General features: G+C 39.6%; 1 protein-coding gene across 3 annotated transcripts; it reads left to right on the top strand.

Moving 5' to 3' along the window:
- Positions 1 to 1887: 1887 nt before the first annotated feature.
- CCNJ (cyclin J) lies at positions 1888 to 19325 on the top strand (the record flags this gene model as incomplete). 3 transcript variants are annotated; one of them, XM_082674219.1, is made up of 5 exons in its annotated part: positions 1888 to 1956; positions 8223 to 8433; positions 15115 to 15414; positions 15502 to 15661; positions 16280 to 19325. In XM_082674219.1, 5 exons carry the CDS (start codon positions 1888 to 1890, stop codon positions 16689 to 16691), a joined length of 1152 nt encoding a protein of 383 aa, XP_082530345.1. In that variant the 3' UTR covers positions 16692 to 19325. The 3 variants fall into 3 exon arrangements, with proteins under 3 accessions (XP_082530345.1, XP_082530346.1, XP_082530347.1); XM_082674220.1 differs by having other exon boundaries at positions 15535 to 15661; XM_082674221.1 differs by having other exon boundaries at positions 15538 to 15661.
- Positions 19326 to 20526: the final 1201 nt, after the last annotated feature.

Raw genomic sequence — 20526 nt, forward strand, 5'->3', positions numbered from 1 at the left:
TGTAGCTGTTCTTCAAGTATATGAAGAGGTCATAACTAAAACTCAGATTCATTCAACATACATTCATTACTTAATTGTAGATCTCTATCATGCATCTTTTGGGACAAAGGATTCCAAGTAAAAGGGTTAGGGTTTCATGATTTATTTTTTAATATTTAAAGAGGTTGATGTACATTCTCAGAAGTGAGGAACACTGTCCTGGTCTGACCATCTACTTCTGTTGTGATATTCCACTAAACAAGTTAAAGTACAGTTGATTAGATTTCACACTTAAGGTCTTACATCACCTTAACTGGAGTTTTTCCACAGTTTTTTTTTCCTGATTTACGACCACAGATGGTTAATTACATCCGCTACAGATTTGACAAGCTAGGTTACTAAAGGTAATCTTCACCGCCTTCATTCAAAGCTTTGGGAATCTCTAAAGCAAAGGAAATATGGAGGACGAAGAGATTAATTTAGGTTTCTAGAAGGAATAGGTTTCGAGGTGGAACTTGAGACAGAATTTCACAAAGAAAGCAACTTTAGGGGCTTCGGAAACGGGTAAAGCACAAATGGAGGGACTGATAATCCCATCCCTCGCATGTGCGGGGCTGTTGTAACGCGAGATGAGGCCGACTCAATCCACTCCGAGAAGCGTTTATAAAACGCCAATTTGAGGCATCGGAACCTTCCTCCTCCGCATCGGGGAGCCATCGAAGGTTCTCAGCAGGTGAGGGGCATGACCGGATTGGCCAGCGGAAGGATGATCAGCATTTTAATTTCTCCGGCGCTCTCTTCAGCCCTCTGCCCGCACCTCAGGCCGGCTTTGCGGTAGGTGGTGTTAGGGCTCTCGGGCAAAGCGAAGCGCAAGGCAGCATAGAGCAGACCGGCTATGCTGCCGCGTCCGGCTGGGGCCGCCAAGCCGCTGCCGGGCGTTGCACCTGGGCCCGGCCCGGCCGCCCATTGGACGGCTCCGGATGACCCGGCTGTATCGCGAGACGAGATTGGCAGCGGCGGGGCCGCATGTGCCCCCGCGCTGGCTTTGTACGCGGAGCCGCCTGCCGGTCCTTTAACAATGGGCGGCGCGAGCGCCCCGGCGCTGGGCCCGAGCTGAGGCCGGCGCTTCGCGGCCGACTGTCCGCAGCATGAGCGGGGCCGGCGTCCCCCGCACGCTGGCGGGGCTGGGCCTGTGAGGGCCGCGGTTCCGGGTAAGGGAGGCCGCCGTGGGAACCGGCAGGCCGGGGCTGGCGGCGGGGCACCGGACCCGCCCGGCCCGGCCTTTTGTTCGCCTTTCTGGGGCCGCGCGATCCCGTGCGCTCCTCTGGATGAGGAGGCGGCGGCCTGGGTGCGCGCTGGGGTCGGCCGGGCCTCGAGGAAGTTCCCGGGGAGGAGGGCGCCCCCGACTGTCTGCGGCGGGCACTCGGAGCCGCGCGGGCGTTTGTCTCCGGGTTTCTCGGCGGGAGGTTTTCACCTCAGGGGGGCTGTGACTGGTGTCAAGTCTCCTCTTCTCAGGGCCGGCTGGAGAATTAAAGCCGGGGCTCGGGGAGCCCGAAGCCGGGCCTCCAGTCCGGCTTTCCCGAGCACGCGTCCGGGTCCGCGCCTTGGGAACTAGGGCCCAAGTTGGTCCCAGTTTGCCCGGCGCCCGGTCCGGCCGTTATCCAAACAAGCCGGCTTCTCCTGACCGGTGGCTCGGGCCTTACGTGCGGCGTCAGGGAATTGGTTTGGATCGGTGCTGATTTTAGGACGAGTCAGGTGAAGATGAACAGTCGCCCAGGGTGGCCTGAGGTCACACGCCTCGGGGAGGGGGCGCGGAGGGGCGCGTGGAGGGAGCTGGCAGTGACCGCGTCTGGGGTGTGTCTTACAGACTGAAGTTGCCGCGTCTGGCCAGGCGCGCCGCCCGGTCCCATGGAGCTGGAGGGTCAGTGGTGGCGGGGACAGCTGGCTGCAGATATCCATCAAGCTCTTCGATACAAGGTAACCGCGATGCCCCGACCTTTCCATTCGGTGTCTTATGCCAGTTAGTATGAATCTCGGCTCCCTGGAAAGCCCTGTCCGGGTCTTTAGCCACTAGTTTCCAGACCAGAAAAGGTGAGTTTGCCTATTTGCTCAAGGTTAATTAACTTCTTGGCTTCTTCCCTGGGTTGTAGCAGAAGAACCTGAAACTTGAATGAGGAGGGGGTGGGGCGTGGTAGTTGGGAGAGGGAAGGTGTGAAGGGACATTCTGATGTCCTTGTTTCCAGATGGAACATGGATTTGATACTGTATTTAAAAAGATAAGTGTGCTGGCTTTTAATTGGGCAGAGCAGCCCTCCTTTATTCTATAGTTGCTGTTGCATGCAGCTGTCTGTTACGTCACATTTGTACAACAGTAAATTCCCCAGCCTTTCCACTAACTTGCTGTGAGACTTTGGACAAGTTACTTAATTTTCTGCTTCTCAGTTTCCTCATCTGTCAGATGAATAATAGAACGTGCTTTATGGGACGACTGTGAAGATTAAAATGAGGTAATACTGTAGATGTGCTCAGAACAGTGCTTGGCATATAGTAAGCACTAAGGAAGTGATAACTATTTGTTATTCTCTACCCCCGAAACCCCAAGACTTGGGGGGTGTTCAAAAAGCCTTAAGGTAGGAGTTAGCTGCTCCTTCAGCTAATATCAAAGGCCAGGAGTAGACCTAGTATATTTTAAAAGATTTTGGGGAAAAAGTACACCTTTCTGGCACAATGCAAATTTTGTTTATTGTTGCTCCTAAGTAACAATTTTATTCTGTATGTCACATCTCAGCGAAATGTGTCAGCTCTGCATCTTTGATAACCAGAAGAGAGACCAGATCCAAAATTAACTCTAACTTAACTTAATTTCACTATGGATAGAGAGAGCCACTCATTATGTATAGAAAATTGGAAAGAAGCAAAACAGCTGACTCTTTAATAAAAAGGCTGCTCACTGTTGGAGTTGAGAGATCCTGGGATGATAATGAACTTGTATCTTGATTTTTTTTAACCAGGTTAAGTAGATTAGAAAACCTAATTCTGGCTTAAATTGTTACAGTTGTACTCTTTTCTAAAGTTTGAGTTCTAAATGCTGCTTATTAATTCTGACATTCAGTCTCTTAGACACTAAATACACCTCAGCCCCCTAAGAGGCTGTTTGTACTACAGAAAAGTCTCAACTATGGCATGGTTCTCTGGAATGTTAAGAAGAGAGTTGCGGGTTTTCCACTTCGAAAATTGTCCAAATACCTTTGTTTTTTTATTTTTTTTTCAGATGTTGTCTTTCAGTTTTAAATGCTCTGATTTTCTAAGTGTCAGCTCTTTATTCCTCTGGTATGTGGTGAAAATATTTGATGTTAATGATACGTATGTTTTGTAATGACATGAAACTTAAAAGATTTTTCTTGGTGATTTCCATGGTTTTCGATTCTTACATTTTATGAGTAATTTTAATCTTGAGTGATTACCTGAATTAATTTTGTTAGTTGAGGTTGGAAATGGATTTTTTTTCCAGCAGATTTGTTGAATGTTTTTGTGTATTGAGCTCTGGGGAGGATCCAAGGAATAAGACACAACCTGTACTAAACTTACTTACAAACTATCAGAGGACGAGATAGCACAGGGCCTGAAAGAATGCTACTGAAAGTTGTCTTGGGCCACCTGTGGCATGCTACTGTGGGTTGTCTTTATTTTATCTTTAAGCATTGTGTAAGCCACATTCTTGCTATTTGACACAATGGCCACACTTTATAATTTGTTAATCAGTAAAACTTGAACCTGTGGAATTGGAGAGACCACTGTTTACAGTATACTGAAGTCAAGGAAAGTTAAAATGAACTTTTCTCACAGAGAATACATGTTAATTCCAGGCTATTAATTAGGTGATTTAGTTGGGTAGTCATATGCTTATTCAACATATCTGCATGCCTACAGTGTGCAAGGTGCTATGCCAGGGGTTGGAATGGTAATAGTGAATGAGACAGACATGATCCCTACCTTTATGGAGTCTAATCTCATACAATTTAGAGCATCTGAATTTAGGTCTTCCTTTGGGCAGTTGCCATTCAGGCACAATGGAAGGTATCTGTGTTTAGGCCCAAGGTTTGTGGAGGAGTAATTGGTGTGACCAGCCTTGCATCTACTAGGGAAGAGTAAAAATTACAACAAATGAAAATCCTCTTTAACCCCAAATGCCAGCTGTATTGTTTTTGTAAAATACAATCACTTCTCCCACCCCCCCACCCCCAACAAAGCAGCTGTCCTCTTATACCCTGTGTCTTCTCTTTCTTCTCATTGTTTTGCTATGTATACTAGTGTCTTAGGATGCTTGGGGAAGTATTTTCAGGAGCCTTTATGACAGATGGGAACAATGCTAATTTTGTGAGAAGCATCAAGAAAATATCCCACAGAGTTGTGACTATTCCTTCTATGCCTTTATTTCCAGCCTGACAGGACAGTTAACCCATTCTGGGAAGGGGATGGCATTTAGGGTGGTGAGCTAGTGGGGACCTGAGATTGGAGATGGAGATGACATGTTTAGGTCTCTCTGTGCTTTGGTCCTGTGGGATCCTGAGAAGCAGACAGGAACAAGAGCATTCAATTCTAGGGGATCAGGAATAGACATTAGAAAAAACTCATAAGCTGAGAAAAGCATAGGTCATTTCTCATGCATATAACTGCACTACATGGACAAGGAACTAAATCTGACAGCCATATGATAAGCCCTTGTACTTTACCATTTAAAATAATATAAAGAGAATGTATTGGACACATTGTTAACAGTCTCCTAGTGACGGCCCTTGGATTCTTGCCTTTGTTTTATCTTCATTTGGCAAAGTTAACATTGTTAAAAATAAAGTCCACAAGTGTCTTCCAGCTAAGTTTCCCAGTGCATCTTTAAGACCTTGTTCAGGCCTCTTTTACAGAAAGCCTGCCCTGGTTTTGTTTTTTCCTAACATCCCACCCCATGAGCTGGGTTAGATCTCCCTCCTCAGTGTTCTATAATACCCTGTCATTACTATATTATATTCTAATAATCTCTGTATTTTGGTTCACCTGCTGGAGAGAGGCTTGAAACTGTATTCCAGCTTTTATCCCTGAGGTTAAGCACAGTATCTGCTACATGGGAGATGCTCAATAAATGTCACATGATGACAGCTAAGAAAGTTGAAATTTGAAATGGTAACTCATTTGCACCATTGTAAAAATCTACAGAAATGGTAAAAAAGAAGAGAAAAATCCTAGAGACTACATGAGAAATTCACATGTTCCCTTTATTTAGAGAAATTAGTATTTTTTCTCTTCAAAGAGTTGAGCAAGCCTAAGCCAATGTGTTTTCTTTTTCTTCAATAGCATTTGTTGATTCTTTTTTCACTTATACAAAAATTAAAAACATAAAATAGCCCATTAGCCCATTAGCCTATCTCCCAAGTAAGTCCTACTAATATATTTTTAAGTGATACATGCATATGGGTTTAAAAATTTTGGGATAGTATCTGGTGTTTTATTTATTTGTTTGTTTATTTACTTTGGCTGTGCTGGGTCTTCGTTGCGGTGCACGGGCTTCTCTAGTTGCGGCACGCAGGCTTAGTTGCAGTATGTGGGATCTTACTTCCCCTACCAGGGATCGAACCCGGGCCCCCTGCATTGGGAGCGCAGAGTCTTAACCACTGGACCACCAGGGAAGACCCAGTATTGGGTTTAAAATGAGCTTTCCCCAACCCTCACTATTCCCTGATTCCCTAAGGTTACCAGCATTATTGGTTTTTTTCCTGAAAAGATACCCAATAAATTAGTATATTTGCAAATATAATTTTTTTGTTGTTGATACAAGAGGTTGTAATACATATTCACTGTTCTGTACCTTCATCCCACCCCACCCTCACTCAGTTTGTCAGAATTTTCCATATCAACACATATAGGTCTACTGCCCTTTATTTTAATGTCCACATTGAATCGATGTCCCTTAAGTTTATTTAATTAGTTCCTTGTTGCTAGACATCAAGCTTTTAAAAAAAATTATGCTTATTTCGAGACCCCCTATACCCTTGACCCAGTCCTCCCTCCCCATCTCCCCCCCAACCCCCATGGTAACCATCTTGCAAAACTATGGTGCAATTATCACAGCCAGGATAGTATTGATATTGATACAGTCAAGGTACAGAACATTTTCTGTACATTTATCACCACAAGGATCTCCCATGTTACCCTTTTATAGGCACACCCTCTTTCCTCCCATCCTCATCCTCCCTTAACCTCTGGCAACCACTGATCTATTCTTTATTTTTATAATTTTGTCATTTCAAGAATGTTACATAAGTGGAATTATGCACTATGTGATCTTTGGGGATTGGCTTTATCCACTCAAAATAATTCTCTGGAGATCCATGCAGGTTTTTGACATTAACCTTTTTATTCTACCATTTTGCTATTAAAAAGAGTGCTGCAAAGGACCTCCTTATATGTAGGATAAACTCCTAGGCCTGGTGTTGTTAGCTTAAGGGGTATCTACAGTCTGCATTTTCAAAAATTTATATTACCTAGTTCTCCTTCAGAAGGTTATATCAATTGTCAGTGTCACCAATAATATATGGGAGTTCCTATATCCACTCTTGATAGCATAAGCAAAAAGTTAATAAAATATAATCTGGTAAGTGAAAAACTATATAGTTATCCCTCAGTATCCATGGGGAATTGGTTCCCGGATCCCTGCGGATACTGAAATCTGAGGATGCTCAAGTCCCTTATATAAAATGGAGTAATATTTGTGTATATCCTACACACATCCTCCTGTATACTTTAAATCATCTCTAGATGACTTAATCATCCATGTTGTAGCATATATCGGAATTTCATTCCTTTTTAAGGCTGAATAATATTCCATTGTATGTATATATTGCATTTTGTTTATCCATTCATTTGTTGATGAACACTTGGGTTGTTTGTTTCCACTTTTTGGCTGTTGTGGACAATGCTGCTATGAACATGGATGTATAAATATCTGTTTGAGTCCCTACTTTAACTTCTTTTGTGTATATACCTAAAAGTACAATTGCTGGATCATATGGTAATTCTACATTTAATTTTTTTTGAGGAATTGCAATACTGTTGTTCACAGTGGCTGCACAATTTTATAATTCCTGCCAATACACAAGGGTTCCAGTTATTCTATATCCTTGTTGACACTTGTTAGTTTCTGTTTTCTAGATTTTGTTTTTTGGGTTTTTTTGACAATAGCAATCCTAATTGGTATGAAATGGTATCTCATAATGGTTTTTATTTGCATTTCCCTAATGATTAGTGATTTTGAGCATCTTTTTATGTGCTTATTGGCCATCTGTACGTCTTCTTTGAAGAAATGTTTAGTCAAGTCCTTTGCCCATTTTTTAATTGAGTTGTTTTTTTTTGTTGAGTTGTATATATAAAAGAGTCCTTTATTTAATCTGGATATTAACACCTTACCAGATATATGATTTACAAATAGTTTCTCCCATTCTGTGTGTTGCCTTTTCACTCTGTTGATAGTGTCCTTTGATGCACAAAAGTTTTTATTTTGATGAAGTCTAATTTGTCTTTTTTTTTTCCTGTGCTTTTAGGGTCATATCCATGTTACTTCCTTCCATTGTGATACCTTTTGGGTTTAGTGTGGCATTATGCTGAGCTCATAAAATGAATTTAGAACCCTTCCATCTTTCTCTGTGTTCTAGAAATACTTTAATAGTATAGAAATTTTCTAATTTTTAAAAAATGAGAAGCCTGATTAGAAGATACTAGTGGATGTATACTAGTCTGTACCTTCCACATCCCTGCATGTATAATACAGTATGCATCATACGAGGAACATATCTGTTACCTTCTAACCAAAAGCTTTGAGCTTCTTGTAGGGGGTGTGTATGTATGGTTTGGTTGGTATTTTGGTAATGCTGTTTTCCTGAAAACACCTGGTAGGGAAAACAGGATTCCCTTATTAAAAATCTTGTTAGAATACATTTATTCCATAATGCAAGAAACACCTACAACTGGTTATGTCAGATATGGTTAAGAATAAGGAGAAAAGTTTGGTTTTAAATTTTAAATGCCATTCATTATCCTGCCACTCATCTTCTTCATTTTTGTGTTTTACTCAAGAAAAGTGTGTTTTAGGCACTTGTATCAGTAATATATTGGGGGGAAAGTGTCACCTTTGCACTGTGGGAATAATTCTTCTATATGCTATGTTAGACTGAATGTTGTTCCTCTTGATTTAGGAGCTGAAGTTACCTTCCTACAAAGGCCAGTCCCCTCAACTAAATCTTAGAAGGTATTTTGCTGACTTGATTGCCATTGTGAGCAATCGTTTCACCCTCTGCCCTTCTGCCCGACATCTTGCTGTCTATTTGCTGGACCTGTTTATGGATCGGTATGACATCTCTATCCAGCAGCTGCATTTAGTTGCACTTTCCTGTCTGCTTCTAGCAAGTAAGTATGAATCTGATATACATGACTGGAAAATTCCATTGTTTATAATAAAATAAGTTTATATAGAACTCAGTGAAATATCACCAAATTCCTTTCATTCCAGTTTACTAGTATCGGAAAGTTTATGTTGAAAGTGCTTTTTGGCATAGCAGTTCTTAACCAGACATATTAAAAAGTGGCTCTGGAGTCTTAAAAGCATGTGTGCCTGGTCCTACATCCTAAAGATTCTGATACAGATGTCTAAGCCTTTCCAGGTCTACTGACTCAATCCACATCATGGGGCCTGGATATTTTTTAACTTTTTAAAAGTTCCAAAGGTGATTCTGATGTACTTTTCCAATTGAGAACCATTGTCTTAAAGCAGTGGTTCTCAACCAAGACCAGTTGTGCCTTATGGGGGGTATTTGGCAATGTGTGGAGACAGTTCTGGCTGTCGTCACAACCTGGGCAGAAGGTAAACATCTGCAATTCACAGGACAGCCCCGCACAACAAAGAATTATCTAGCCCAAAATGTCAGTGGAGCTTAGATTGAGAAACTCTAAAAGGTACCATACTCTCCTGTTGTTAGAATACCTTCTACTGGGTATGTAATGAGTTGGATTAACGAACTGAAGATTCATGTGCAACTGCTATAAATGTGAAAACATCTGCTTTTGCAGTAGGCAAAACTACGTAGTAAGCTGTAAGGGAGAATCTGATAATGAGCCTTTTGGTGCCTTTCTCTTAACATCTTCCTGTAACACATTTCATTGTTTGTTAGTACCTTGAGAGAAAGAGGGTGAGTAAAGGCATTGAAACTGAAAGTTTTCTTCTTTTAGTAATGTGAAAAGATGGTATTTGATATTGAAGTTGAATCCATTATGTAGTTTTTATATTATTCATGTCATTACAATAGAAATTTAAGTCCCACTTAAAGTAGCATGTAGAAACACTGACTGCCTTCACCTTTAACCTCCACTTGAGGGTTTAGGATCCAATGTGATTGCTGTCTAAGGAACATTCCTCCTCTACCCTGCCACCAGAATTCTTTCTAAAACACCTTTGCACTTTGACTGCAAATAAACCTAAACCAAATGCAGGCCTGTGTGGTATCATTTATGAAACCAATCTCTCCTCAGATTTTCTTTTCCTGCCCTTATTTTTCCTTTCATCTGATGACCTCAACCTCTTATCTCCTTGAGCAGGTCTGTTTGTAAGTTATTTCAACTCCTTTGTGGATCAGGCTGAATATAAATAAACATAGCCCACTGATGACTTTCCACTGCCTGTGGGTTGAGGTGGAAACTCCTTATTGTAACATTTAGAACCTTTCATCTGGACCCAGCCACCTTTCTAGACTTGTCTTCCAACCCTGTCCCCATGTAACTTAAGTCAAATTCTTACCAGAATAGTATATTTCCTGAATATCTATATTTCTCTCTTAATCTGTTATCCTCTGAGATCCAGACACATCACCTGCTCCTCTCCCCACCATCCAGAAAGCCAGAGTATGCTTGTACATTTATAAGTAACCTTTAATTTAACCTTTAATTAAGGTTTCATCCTCATAAGCAATCATGTGTACAATTCTGTATATGTTTCATCACTAGCTATGAAGCCCTTTGTGGTTTAATAGTTTGCATAGGATTGGAAAAACCCATACTTGACATGTCAAATGTGTGAGTATCCACATGGAATGGCTTCTTGTTATCCTGAGAATGTTAGTTTATTATAGGATCAGTTTATAGTAGAGAGACACTGGAAGTCAAACATGCAAGTTAGGTTATTTTAAAAACTTGGGATCATTAATGAAAAATTGCCTGCTATGGTTATCACGGTCCTTTTACCACTACCAAGCCCTACCTGGTCTATGCCTATGGACTGAAATTATGAGTGATGCATAGTCAGTTCGTATACTGACTTACATTTGTGACTAAAATTACTAGTAACTTACTAAGTTACTTGGGGATTATAAACTAGATATTCATAAACTACATGTCACTACCAAAGTTCACCGAGGTCTCTAGTTGAATGACAACTCTGGCCACGATGCAGTACTTGGCATTGGTGTCAGGTTTCTGCAATTTCCACAGTTTGGGGAAAGGATACTTTATTTGTGCACCATCTTAGATTGGTTGGAATGGAGTTTTCAGTTGTTCTTGTTTTTAAATTATCTATTACTGTTAGTTTAACGTCGTGATCAATTTATTTTATTGAAGGTTATTTGATTTAATCCGTGTAGTAGTATGTAGTTCTTTTGGCTCATTTTCCAGGAACTAGGATTTGCATTTGCTGTGTTCAAATGTGAACTGTTTACCACCTGTTACTAAAAGAGTCAGATACCGCCTCCCTTTGTTCTACTGACCCCACCCCTTTTTCCCTGAGAGAGAATTGCTTTTACATTGTTCCTCTTCCACTGGAGAGTGGGAAAGTGTGAGATAGGTGTCCCCCAGGGTCTCAGCTCCTCCCAAGTAGGCACTGGTCAAACGAGTTCAAGCTATCAGCTCTTCACTAGGGTCAGGAATCAAAGAGACTGGCCCTTAGTAGCCCACTGCAATCTCTCCTCCCTCCAGTCTAACTTTACTACAACAGAAGTGCTTAGGATGCTTATAAACTGGTAGCCTGTTTTCAGTATCTAATGTCTGTTTTAAATTTGTGGAGTTCATTCTAGTGTTTCTTACACTCTGTCGTCTTATATTTGGATTCCGATGTCAGCTCTCCAATTAGTTATCATAAACTTTATTCAAATAGTGCTTCTCTCCTCACAGAATGGATGTCCCCCTCCCCCAGCTGCTCCCTGCTTTGGGATGGGCAGCCTGTTGTGTAAAAGTGAGAAACAACTTACAGCTGACAGGACTGGGTGACGGCTGTATTTCAGTTATTAAATAGGTCAGAAGGCTTTTGGGAGTTTGGCTAAAAATGGAGCACAGCTTGTAAGTTCAGGTACTAATGCATATCCTGCTGCCTGGGTGTACATACTATTAGAGGTAGGAAGAAAGGGCCTACAGATTGGGGAGAGGGGTGTAGTGTTTTAGAGCAGGGATTATAGGAAATCTATATGGATATAGGTTTGAATCTCGTCAGCAATATGAATTTCAACCTGAACTTGAGTCTCAAGTTACTTCTCTATAAAATAAAAATAGACACCTTACAAAGTTGTTGTGAGGATCAAGTGGGGTAATATGTTGAAAAGCATGTATGAAATTGACACATAAAAGTTAGCATTGTAATGATTAATTCCTCCATAAGTGTTCTATAATCTTCACTGGCTCCCTAGCCCCAAAGGTTTTGGCTCATTCCAGAAAAGACTGATTTATCCTGGGAAATTCTCAAACTCTAACTCTTTGACATGTATACCCTGGCTTCCCTTGCCTTCTGTGATCAGCATTGAACTTGTAGAGAGCATGGAAACAGTCTTAAACATGAGGCTTTTGATAATTTGCTCAAGGTATTGTGTAACTAAGATTTTGGAGTCAAGATGAAGCCAAAGTGAGATTATAGGCTTTTAATAGTAAAAATTTGTGACAAGAACTTGTTTCTCCTTGCTCACCAATACTGGGTTGACAAAGCTTTTTACTATTTGATGGGTGAAAAACTGTATTTCACAGATGATTTTGTTGATATATCAATTTTTAGTGAGATTAGAACCTTTTTTCTTTTTCCTATGAATTGTCTCTTCTGGTTCCTAACCCATTTTTTAATTAGATAGATAGTCTTATACGTTTGTGAGAGTTCTTGGTAAATATTAAGGATGACTTTTTTCCTACTTAGTAATAAAAGACTAGAATGTGGGTTGGCAGAGATTACAGTGACATCTGATCCATGCCCTACTACCACATATCTGCCATTCACTCCTGGCTTTGAAAATGTGCTGGTTTCCATGGCTGATCTGAACATTTCCTATAAAGACAACCTGATGTTTTGTTTCTGTGGCCCCTAATTCTTTGTTTTCTGGGAAGCAGATGAGAATTTCCTGTGCCTCTATTTCCTGTTTGGGGGCCTTTATCAATATAATCACATGGCTTCTGGTATTTCCTTTCAATTGAAGAAACTGATCTTTGTGATCTGTATGTGGTATTAATGGATAGTAGATTTAAAATAGTCACACACATAGCGTTCAGCTACTGGATATGAATGCAGATACTCATTGACGCTGTCACACTTTTTGAAATCCTTTAATATCCATGTATCTGAGTGTATTACTATATATAATGAAAAGGTTCCAAAAAAACTTAAACATTAATTAAAATCCCAAGTATGGTTATTTATGCAGCATGCAGGTTATTTTTTATCTTTGCAAATCAAGATGCAAAGGCTTTCATGCTTGTAATAGCCAAGTACTTTATAAATATAAAAACCCCATGGATGCTTAATAATATAAAAGTTTGTCTATTCTGGTAGTTGTTGTCCCCATTTAACCTGGTGTAGTACTTTGGTCTAGAAGCACAGATTTGGGAATTCAGACATAAATAAGTCTTCCATTTTGGGTTTGACTCAACTTAATTGACTTTAAATGAATTGGCCAACCTTGCTACCTTGGTTTCTTGAGCTGTGAAATTGGTCATATACAGTTGTTTTCTATGTTGAAAGTTTCAAGGAGATAATATGAAACATTCTTGATCCTTGAATTAAACAGTGGATTGTGGTATATTAATTTCTTCAAAGGAACGTCAAGCATGATATAAAAAAACTCATTAATTTTTTACAATACTCCTTTGAAGTATACTGCCAGTATTGCTGCTTCTACACAAATAGAGTACTTTGAAAGTCTTAATGATTCATCCAGAGGGACTGAACTAAATTCCTAGGTCATTCTCCTTCTGAAGAATTCCATTCGGTTATACTGAGAACAGTGCATCTCCTATATTTATGCAGTGATCATGCTGGATGACTGTCATTAAGACCACTTTAGTGCTTTCAGCTGTACTAATAAATGCCTCTGGCAAAACTTGTGAAATTTATCTTTATGTGATTTGAATTGGGAAGGACTATCTAGATTCTTGAAAAGTCTGAATTATGTAAGTTTTTTGGATCATCTCTTACCTGCAGCGATGTTAAGAGTAGTTTAAATCTAACAAAGTTCAAAATTTCTGGAGTGGGAGCGAAATTTTAAACTTCTCTGGGACTAGACTCTTCTTAAAGTTATGAGCTTAGAGTCTCTTGGCATGGGAGACAAAACCTTCTACTCTCGTTCACCCTCCCTAAGCAAAGACCAGGGTAGTTAGCAGTACTTTTTCCCCAGCCCCTAAGGCAGGCTGACTTGAACAAACCTCACTGACTCCATTATGTGGAACATCTGGGCTGAGTGATTCTGGCCACTACCATTTGTTGTCAGAACTTCAATGTGTGGTGTAAACCCATTCCTTCTGGAAGAGAAACTTCACAGGGAAACTCATTTGGTTTCTTCTGGTTTGGTAGTCTTCGTGGTCTTCCCCCCAAAATGTTTTTAAATGGATAAAATTGTAAGATTTCTAAAGAAATCAAATATATTTAAATAGTTATCAAAATAGTAGAACAAAAAATTTATATAGTAACATATAACATATTCTAATTATGAGCAAGTGCAAAAGCTATTGTGAGAAATCTATAATAATTGCAATATAATATGACTATTTTATACCTTAATGTAAAATAGAACATAATGCTAGGAGGTAGAAAGCTTCAGTTTTAATTTCCCTTCTTCTATGGATAATCATGGAACAAAGACCCAAAGAGATTTGACGATAACTCTTTTGGTTCTGTTGCTGCATTTGGAAAATCATAATAGTACTTGATAGCTTGAGTTTTCTCCAGCCATAACTTTTAGAAACATCTAAAGTGAATGATTTATATATAGTAAATGCTTGCTTGGAAATTAAAGTGTGAGATGGTACATAATCCATAGAAAAATTATTCAGGGGCTGGAGAGGGCATTTTATTCCTCAGCTGTGCATATGGATGAGTATTTCCTGAAAAGAAGTTAATGCCTTCAAATAATGACGTTCAGCCATCAGAGCATCTTTACTCCTATTCTGCTTTGAGTAAGGGGATATAAAAGTGGTATAAAATATCCTCCCTTTTCTTAATAACAGACTTGGCTAGGTTTTTGTTTTGAATTTAGAAGAGGAGGAATAGGATTTTTTGTATAATGAGAATGCTTATGTTAGATATTCACCCAGTTTTTTTCCTCTAATCTATTTGTATCTCTCTGGAATTGAGATTATGCTGAAAATATGCTGAGATGAAACACTTGAAGCTTAGCTATTTTTGATTTTAGATAACTATGACATTAAATTCTTTAAACTTTCTTCTGTTCTAACATAATTTTCTTTTACCAACTACCGCCTGACCCCCAAAAGAAAGTTCCTGAAAAGATTCAGCTGGTGAGATGATGGAGTTATTTTTTCATTGGCACATAGGACTGTTTTCATTACACAGTAGGACATATATCAAAATGTTTACACATTCCGTTTTTTTTTTTTTTTTTTTTGGTTTTTTTAGGGGAGGGTGAAGGGTGGGGAACAGAGGCACTAGGAGAGAAAACATGTAGACATGAGAACCACAGAGTTCTGGCACAATTGTATCTGCCCAAAGTAGGGGAAAAAATATCTTTGGATCTAAATCTTTGCACTAGGACAGCAGATCCCATTTAAGTGACTAGACTTATATTGATCACCCACCTAACATTTTCTCTCTCACTCTTATTTTCCTTTGCTTATAAGGTAAATTTGAAGAAAAAGAAGATAGTGTGCCTAAGCTGGAGCAGCTCAACAGCCTGGGTTGTATGACTAATATGAATCTAGTATTAACAAAACAAAATTTGCTACATATGGAACTATTATTATTAGAAACCTTTCAGTGGAACCTCTGCCTTCCAACAGCTGCCCATTTCATTGAGTATTATCTCTCCGAAGCTGTGCATGAAACCGATCTTCATGACGGCTGGCCAATGATTTGCTTGGAAAAAACTAAACTCTACATGGCCAAGTATGCAGATTACTTCCTGGAAGTATCTTTGCAAGGTGAGTCATTGTAGATGCCAGTAAGTGACTTGTGAGCTTGTGACTTGCGCATTCTGTTGCTTAGGTTCATTTTTGGTGTCTCCACAGATTATGCCTTTCTAAATTATGCACCTTCTTTAGTAGCTGCAGCATGTGTGGCTTCTTCAAGGATTATACTTCGTCTTTCTCCAACGTGGCCTACAAGACTGCATCGTCTTACTGCTTACTCCTGGGATTTCTTAGTTCAGTGCATTGAACGGCTATTGATGTAAGCCTCTTTGTTCTTGTGTTTGTAATTTCTTATTAACATTCTTCATGTATAAGGGGCCCTGGGAACAAGTTCTCAAAGGCCCAGAGCTTTTAGGATACTGGCTCTGACAGCTGCCTGCTGCCATGAGCAAGCCCCTGTATGAGCAGTACTTGGTGGAAAGGGAATTCCTTTTGGCTGTTACCCAGGTAGAGGTTGTCATTGCTAGTATGATTCGGGGTACATAATAAGGAAAGGAGGTGCTCTTGCGTGAGCCCACAACTCTGAGATCATCCAGGCAAATCTTGCCTCATTCCCACATCTTTGAATTGTGGGACCATCAGGATGTCACCAAAGTGGCAGTCATATTTAAGTACTTATTGTGGACATAGCTCCTAAGCTGAAAATAGCCCTTAAAGCTACCAGCAGCCAGTTCCCAAGGGCTCTACCAAGGAAAGGAGCTTTTAGAAAGCTAAGAGTGAGATCTTTCTGTTGAAATTATGGTTGCAGTGACTGCTACCTGGGCAGTGGGGCAGTCCAATGAGTCAGCTGTTAAGGAGTTGGGTGTGGTGCATGGCTTTCCTGCAAATTTTTCTCAAGTTAACATTAACAACAGTTTCCTTTCTCTCCATATTGCAGCGCTCATGACAATGATGTGAAAGAAGCAAACAAACAGAGAGGACAGGCAGGACCTCAGCCAGCACAACTAAGTGTGTTCCAGACAGCCTCCCAGCCCTCTCGGGCAGTTCACTTTCAGCAGCCTCAGTATCTCCATCAGACGCATCAGACCTCACTGCAGTATCGCCATCCTGTATCGGAACAACCAAGCTGTCAGCAGATTGTATCTACCACACACACCTCATCTTACACACTACCGACATGTCCTGCTGGCTTCCAAACTAGTGTTCAGGGCCTTGGGCACGTGCAGACTGGTGTTGGGATGTCACTGGCAATACCAGTAGAAGTTAAGCCCTGTCTTAATGTTTCTTATAACCGGAGTTATCAGATAAATGAACATTACCCTTGCATTACTCCATGCTTTGAAAGGTGATTTTATGAGAAGGTAAGACTGGTAACCCAGACTGTTTGTGACTCAAAGCTCTGGGGCAAGCTTTTTGTAAACTTCTCTTCAAAAGCAAAGGGATCCAAATGGCATCAGAACTCTTCCGACACCAGCACCAGGAAGACTGAATATCCCTTCCAATGCACCATGAATATCTGGGAGGACTAAGCTAACACTGCAAACACTTTAACAGTGTGTATGTCAAATGCTGTTAAAATACATCCTTATATGACACAAATTTTAAAGCCCCAACTGATGGTCCAAATATTTCAAAAACATTCAACACAAGAGAAAACTTGGACAGACTTCAATTTGCCGTTTTGTGATTTGACCTGTGGTGGCCTCGGCCTAAAGTTGGCTTATATGTCAGAAACTAATGTTTATCTGTGGACTTGCCAAACAGTCTTCTTATGAAGGAAAGTTACAGTATTAATTTTTGAAGAGGTCCTTTTTTTTATTCTGCAGTTTTGAGTTATATTTTTGATCTACAAATGAATTTCTGACTAAGTTTAAACTCATGAATTGCTATGATATACCAGTCTGTGCAGTTAAAAAAATTTTTTTTAGATATTCTATATAACTTCCTTATCACAGGTAGTATAGGTATCTGGATTTATGTACTAAAATTAAGGGTGGAGTAGCTCTCTTATCTTAAAATCATGGTCATAAATTTTTGTTGTTTTTTCCCCTAAAGATCAGCCTCAAATATTTAGAATTAAACACATTTAACTCAGGGAATTTGAACTACTTGGAAACTCTTAACTGTAATGCAACATGCTTTGGGAATGTTATAGTATGAACTACCTTAATAACATAGGTTAGTATACTCCTGCTAGAATGTGTTTTCAAACGAGAACATAATTGTATCCTAGAATGAATGAAGTGGTGGTTCCTATCATTCATAATACATATATGAGTTTTGCATTTCTCAGTGCAATCAATGATTTATACTCAGATTTGATATTATTCTAAAAAAGTTTTTTCAAGGGAAGGCAAAACTGTAAAATGTCAGTACTAGAATAAAGTCCCATAGGTTTATTTTGAAGTGGAACATGGCCAGGGTAGTTCTCAGGTTGTGCTAGAGCAGCACTTTGTTACATGGAAGACAGGTTTTATAAGCAACCTTTGAATCCAGCTAGTCAAGAGTAAGCAGGCAAAGGTGACTTTCATTAGATTGGCCCCAGGACTGCCCTGGGACATGTCACTATACTGGTGATGAGTGAAAACAGCAATAAGTCATTACAGCAAGGGCAATTTGGGGGTAAAGAGTTTGGAGGGAATAAACTGAAAAAGTAAAAAGAAAAAAATCATTGTAATAACTGAAACTGTATACATTGTGCTCTTAACTGTGGGAGAAGAGATATTTGGTGGAGGGAAGCTTTCTGATTTAAAAATTAGTAAGTTGTGTCTTTTTGTTTGTGTTTTTTTAAAGGTAGCACTTGAATAGAAGGGAAACTGCATGGCAGGTATGTAACTGCCACAATATGCATTGAAGACAAACTTATTATAAAGATGTTGTGGGTATGCAGCAGGAGTCTCAGTAATCAAGCCAATGGCTTTTGTTAGGAAGGGAAGGGACTCAACACAGCAGCGATCGATCCAGATGGCTCCAGTAGATGAATGTGGGTGGGTGGCTTCTGTCAGCATGAATTCTTAGAGAATATCCTTTCCTTTAAAGAAAGGTAACTTTTAGAGTACATAAGTACATAGGGCATGATGTGGAGTTATTAGTCTGGTAGATAAAATGAAAAACCACTCAGGTAAGAACACTCACTCATGGCAGTTTTCAAGCATGAAAATTGTTTTCTGAAAGTATCACCACTTTCTCTTTACAGAAGGCTGCTAATTGGATTTTGGTAGTTCTTACCTCAACAGAACTTGAATTATTTGGGGGAAGGTGGGTTCAAAAGAGAATATATCATTCACATTCAGAACCTAGCAACCTGGACCAATTTTCAGTATTTTAACTACCTCAATAATACTATGAATGTAAGATACTGGGATAGAGATCCCAACTTGAAACAACAACTGGTGCCTATGGTAATTTAATGTCTTGTCAAATGCTTTTACTGACTGGTTTAAATGTCATTCTTGTTATAGAATATGCCTTTTTAAAAATCCTATAATAACACTTTCCCAGTTTATATTTAAAAAAGCTAAAGAACACTGGATTAATTTGGGGGGGGGCGGTGTAGAGTAAAATAAATAATTGGTTCCTGTCGCTGCATACCCAGGGTGGGGTGGGATGGGGTGGTTGGAGAACCAGAACTATTTTTAAAACATTAGGTTTCAATATAAATACAACTCACAACTGCTAGCTTCGGGGGGTGTGGGTGGGGGAGTGGTGTGGGTTTTGTTTTGTTTAATTTATTGATTAGTCTTTAAAGTAGGTTTTTTTGTTTTTTGAGATTACCGGACCATCATTAAATGTGTACTGTGAAGAAATTAATGATATGCATAAAGGGCTTTACCAAAGTCCACTAAATAAACACTAAAGTACAGACTGCAAACCAAAATGTATCTGTTATGACATTAATTGCAAATAGCGGTATGGTGCTGAAGTCCACACCAATGGAATTAGATGAGTGCTATGCACTTAATTTTAAAATAAAACTAGTTTTTGGTAAAATGGTTTTGGTGTTTTGTTTTAAATATAAATATGGTTATCTGCAGCTTCATTAAACCATATCATGTAAGTCAGACTTGGAATTATACTTACTAAGAAAAGGCTATCCAGATGGAGAATATAACCATAGTAGTGGGGAACATTTGTCCATTCATTATGTATTCCATACTGAGCACCAAAGCCAACAAAAGTATATTTGACACCACCTTTTTGGACATTTGAACATAAAATCAGTTGTTAGTAATGTTAGAATTGCAGCGTATAAATTAGGAAACAATGCAAGCTGCAGAAAATCTGAAGTCTGATTTCAAAAGTAGGGATGCAGAAACTGGTCAAAGGTGTCAAAGGTGTGAGAGGGTCAACAGTAATAGTCTTCATTTAAGCACCATTTGCTACTTAATTCAACTTAAAATTTAGCAGATAAAATTTGTTTTGAAGAGTAAAATTTTTTAACAGGTTTGTACATGTGGGTTAGGAATTTATATCCCTCAGAAGTATTTTTTTAATTAGTTCTGTGTACTGTCGCTTACTCGCACCTCAAGAGAGTCAGTTAATACTCACTGTTCTTTAAGGCTGAATTTAAGAAAAAGAGCAACAAGCATTCCAGACCAGGGGAGGTAGCTGTACACTGAAGTAATTCTGAGCCCCGTGTGATAAGTTTATATTCATCAATAACTGGCCTTCTCAAGCACATAGTGATAGACTTACCACCTCTCTAGCCTCAAGCAGCTTACATTTAGCTTGATATGACAAGCTCACTTGAAGTATTAGAATGGTTATAGTCTGGAACTCAGTTTAAAATTATCTTGGTTAAGGGATCACTCAACTTTCATTTTAAAATCTAAGATTAAAAAAAAAATTTTTTTTTAATTAATAAGTACAGTCAGTTGAAAACATCCAGACCAGGCTCCTGCTCCCTATGAAGATGCCTCTCATCCCTAACCCACTGCCACTTTTTTTTAAATTAAAATTTTCTATGACATTTTTTTTTAAGAGCAGTTTTGGCTTCACAGCAAAACTGAAAGGAAGATGCAGAGATTTCTCCCTGCCCCACACATGCACAGCCTCCCCCATTACCAACATCCCCCACCAGAGTGGGACACTTGTTACAGCTGATGAGCCTACACTGAGACACAATCACCCAAAGTCCATAGTCTACATTATGGTTCACTCTTGGTGCACATTCTATTACCACCA

Source organism: Grampus griseus, assembly GCF_964374135.1.
Source record: "Grampus griseus genome assembly, chromosome: 16".
In the NCBI taxonomy this organism is placed as follows: Eukaryota; Metazoa; Chordata; class Mammalia; order Artiodactyla; family Delphinidae; genus Grampus; species Grampus griseus.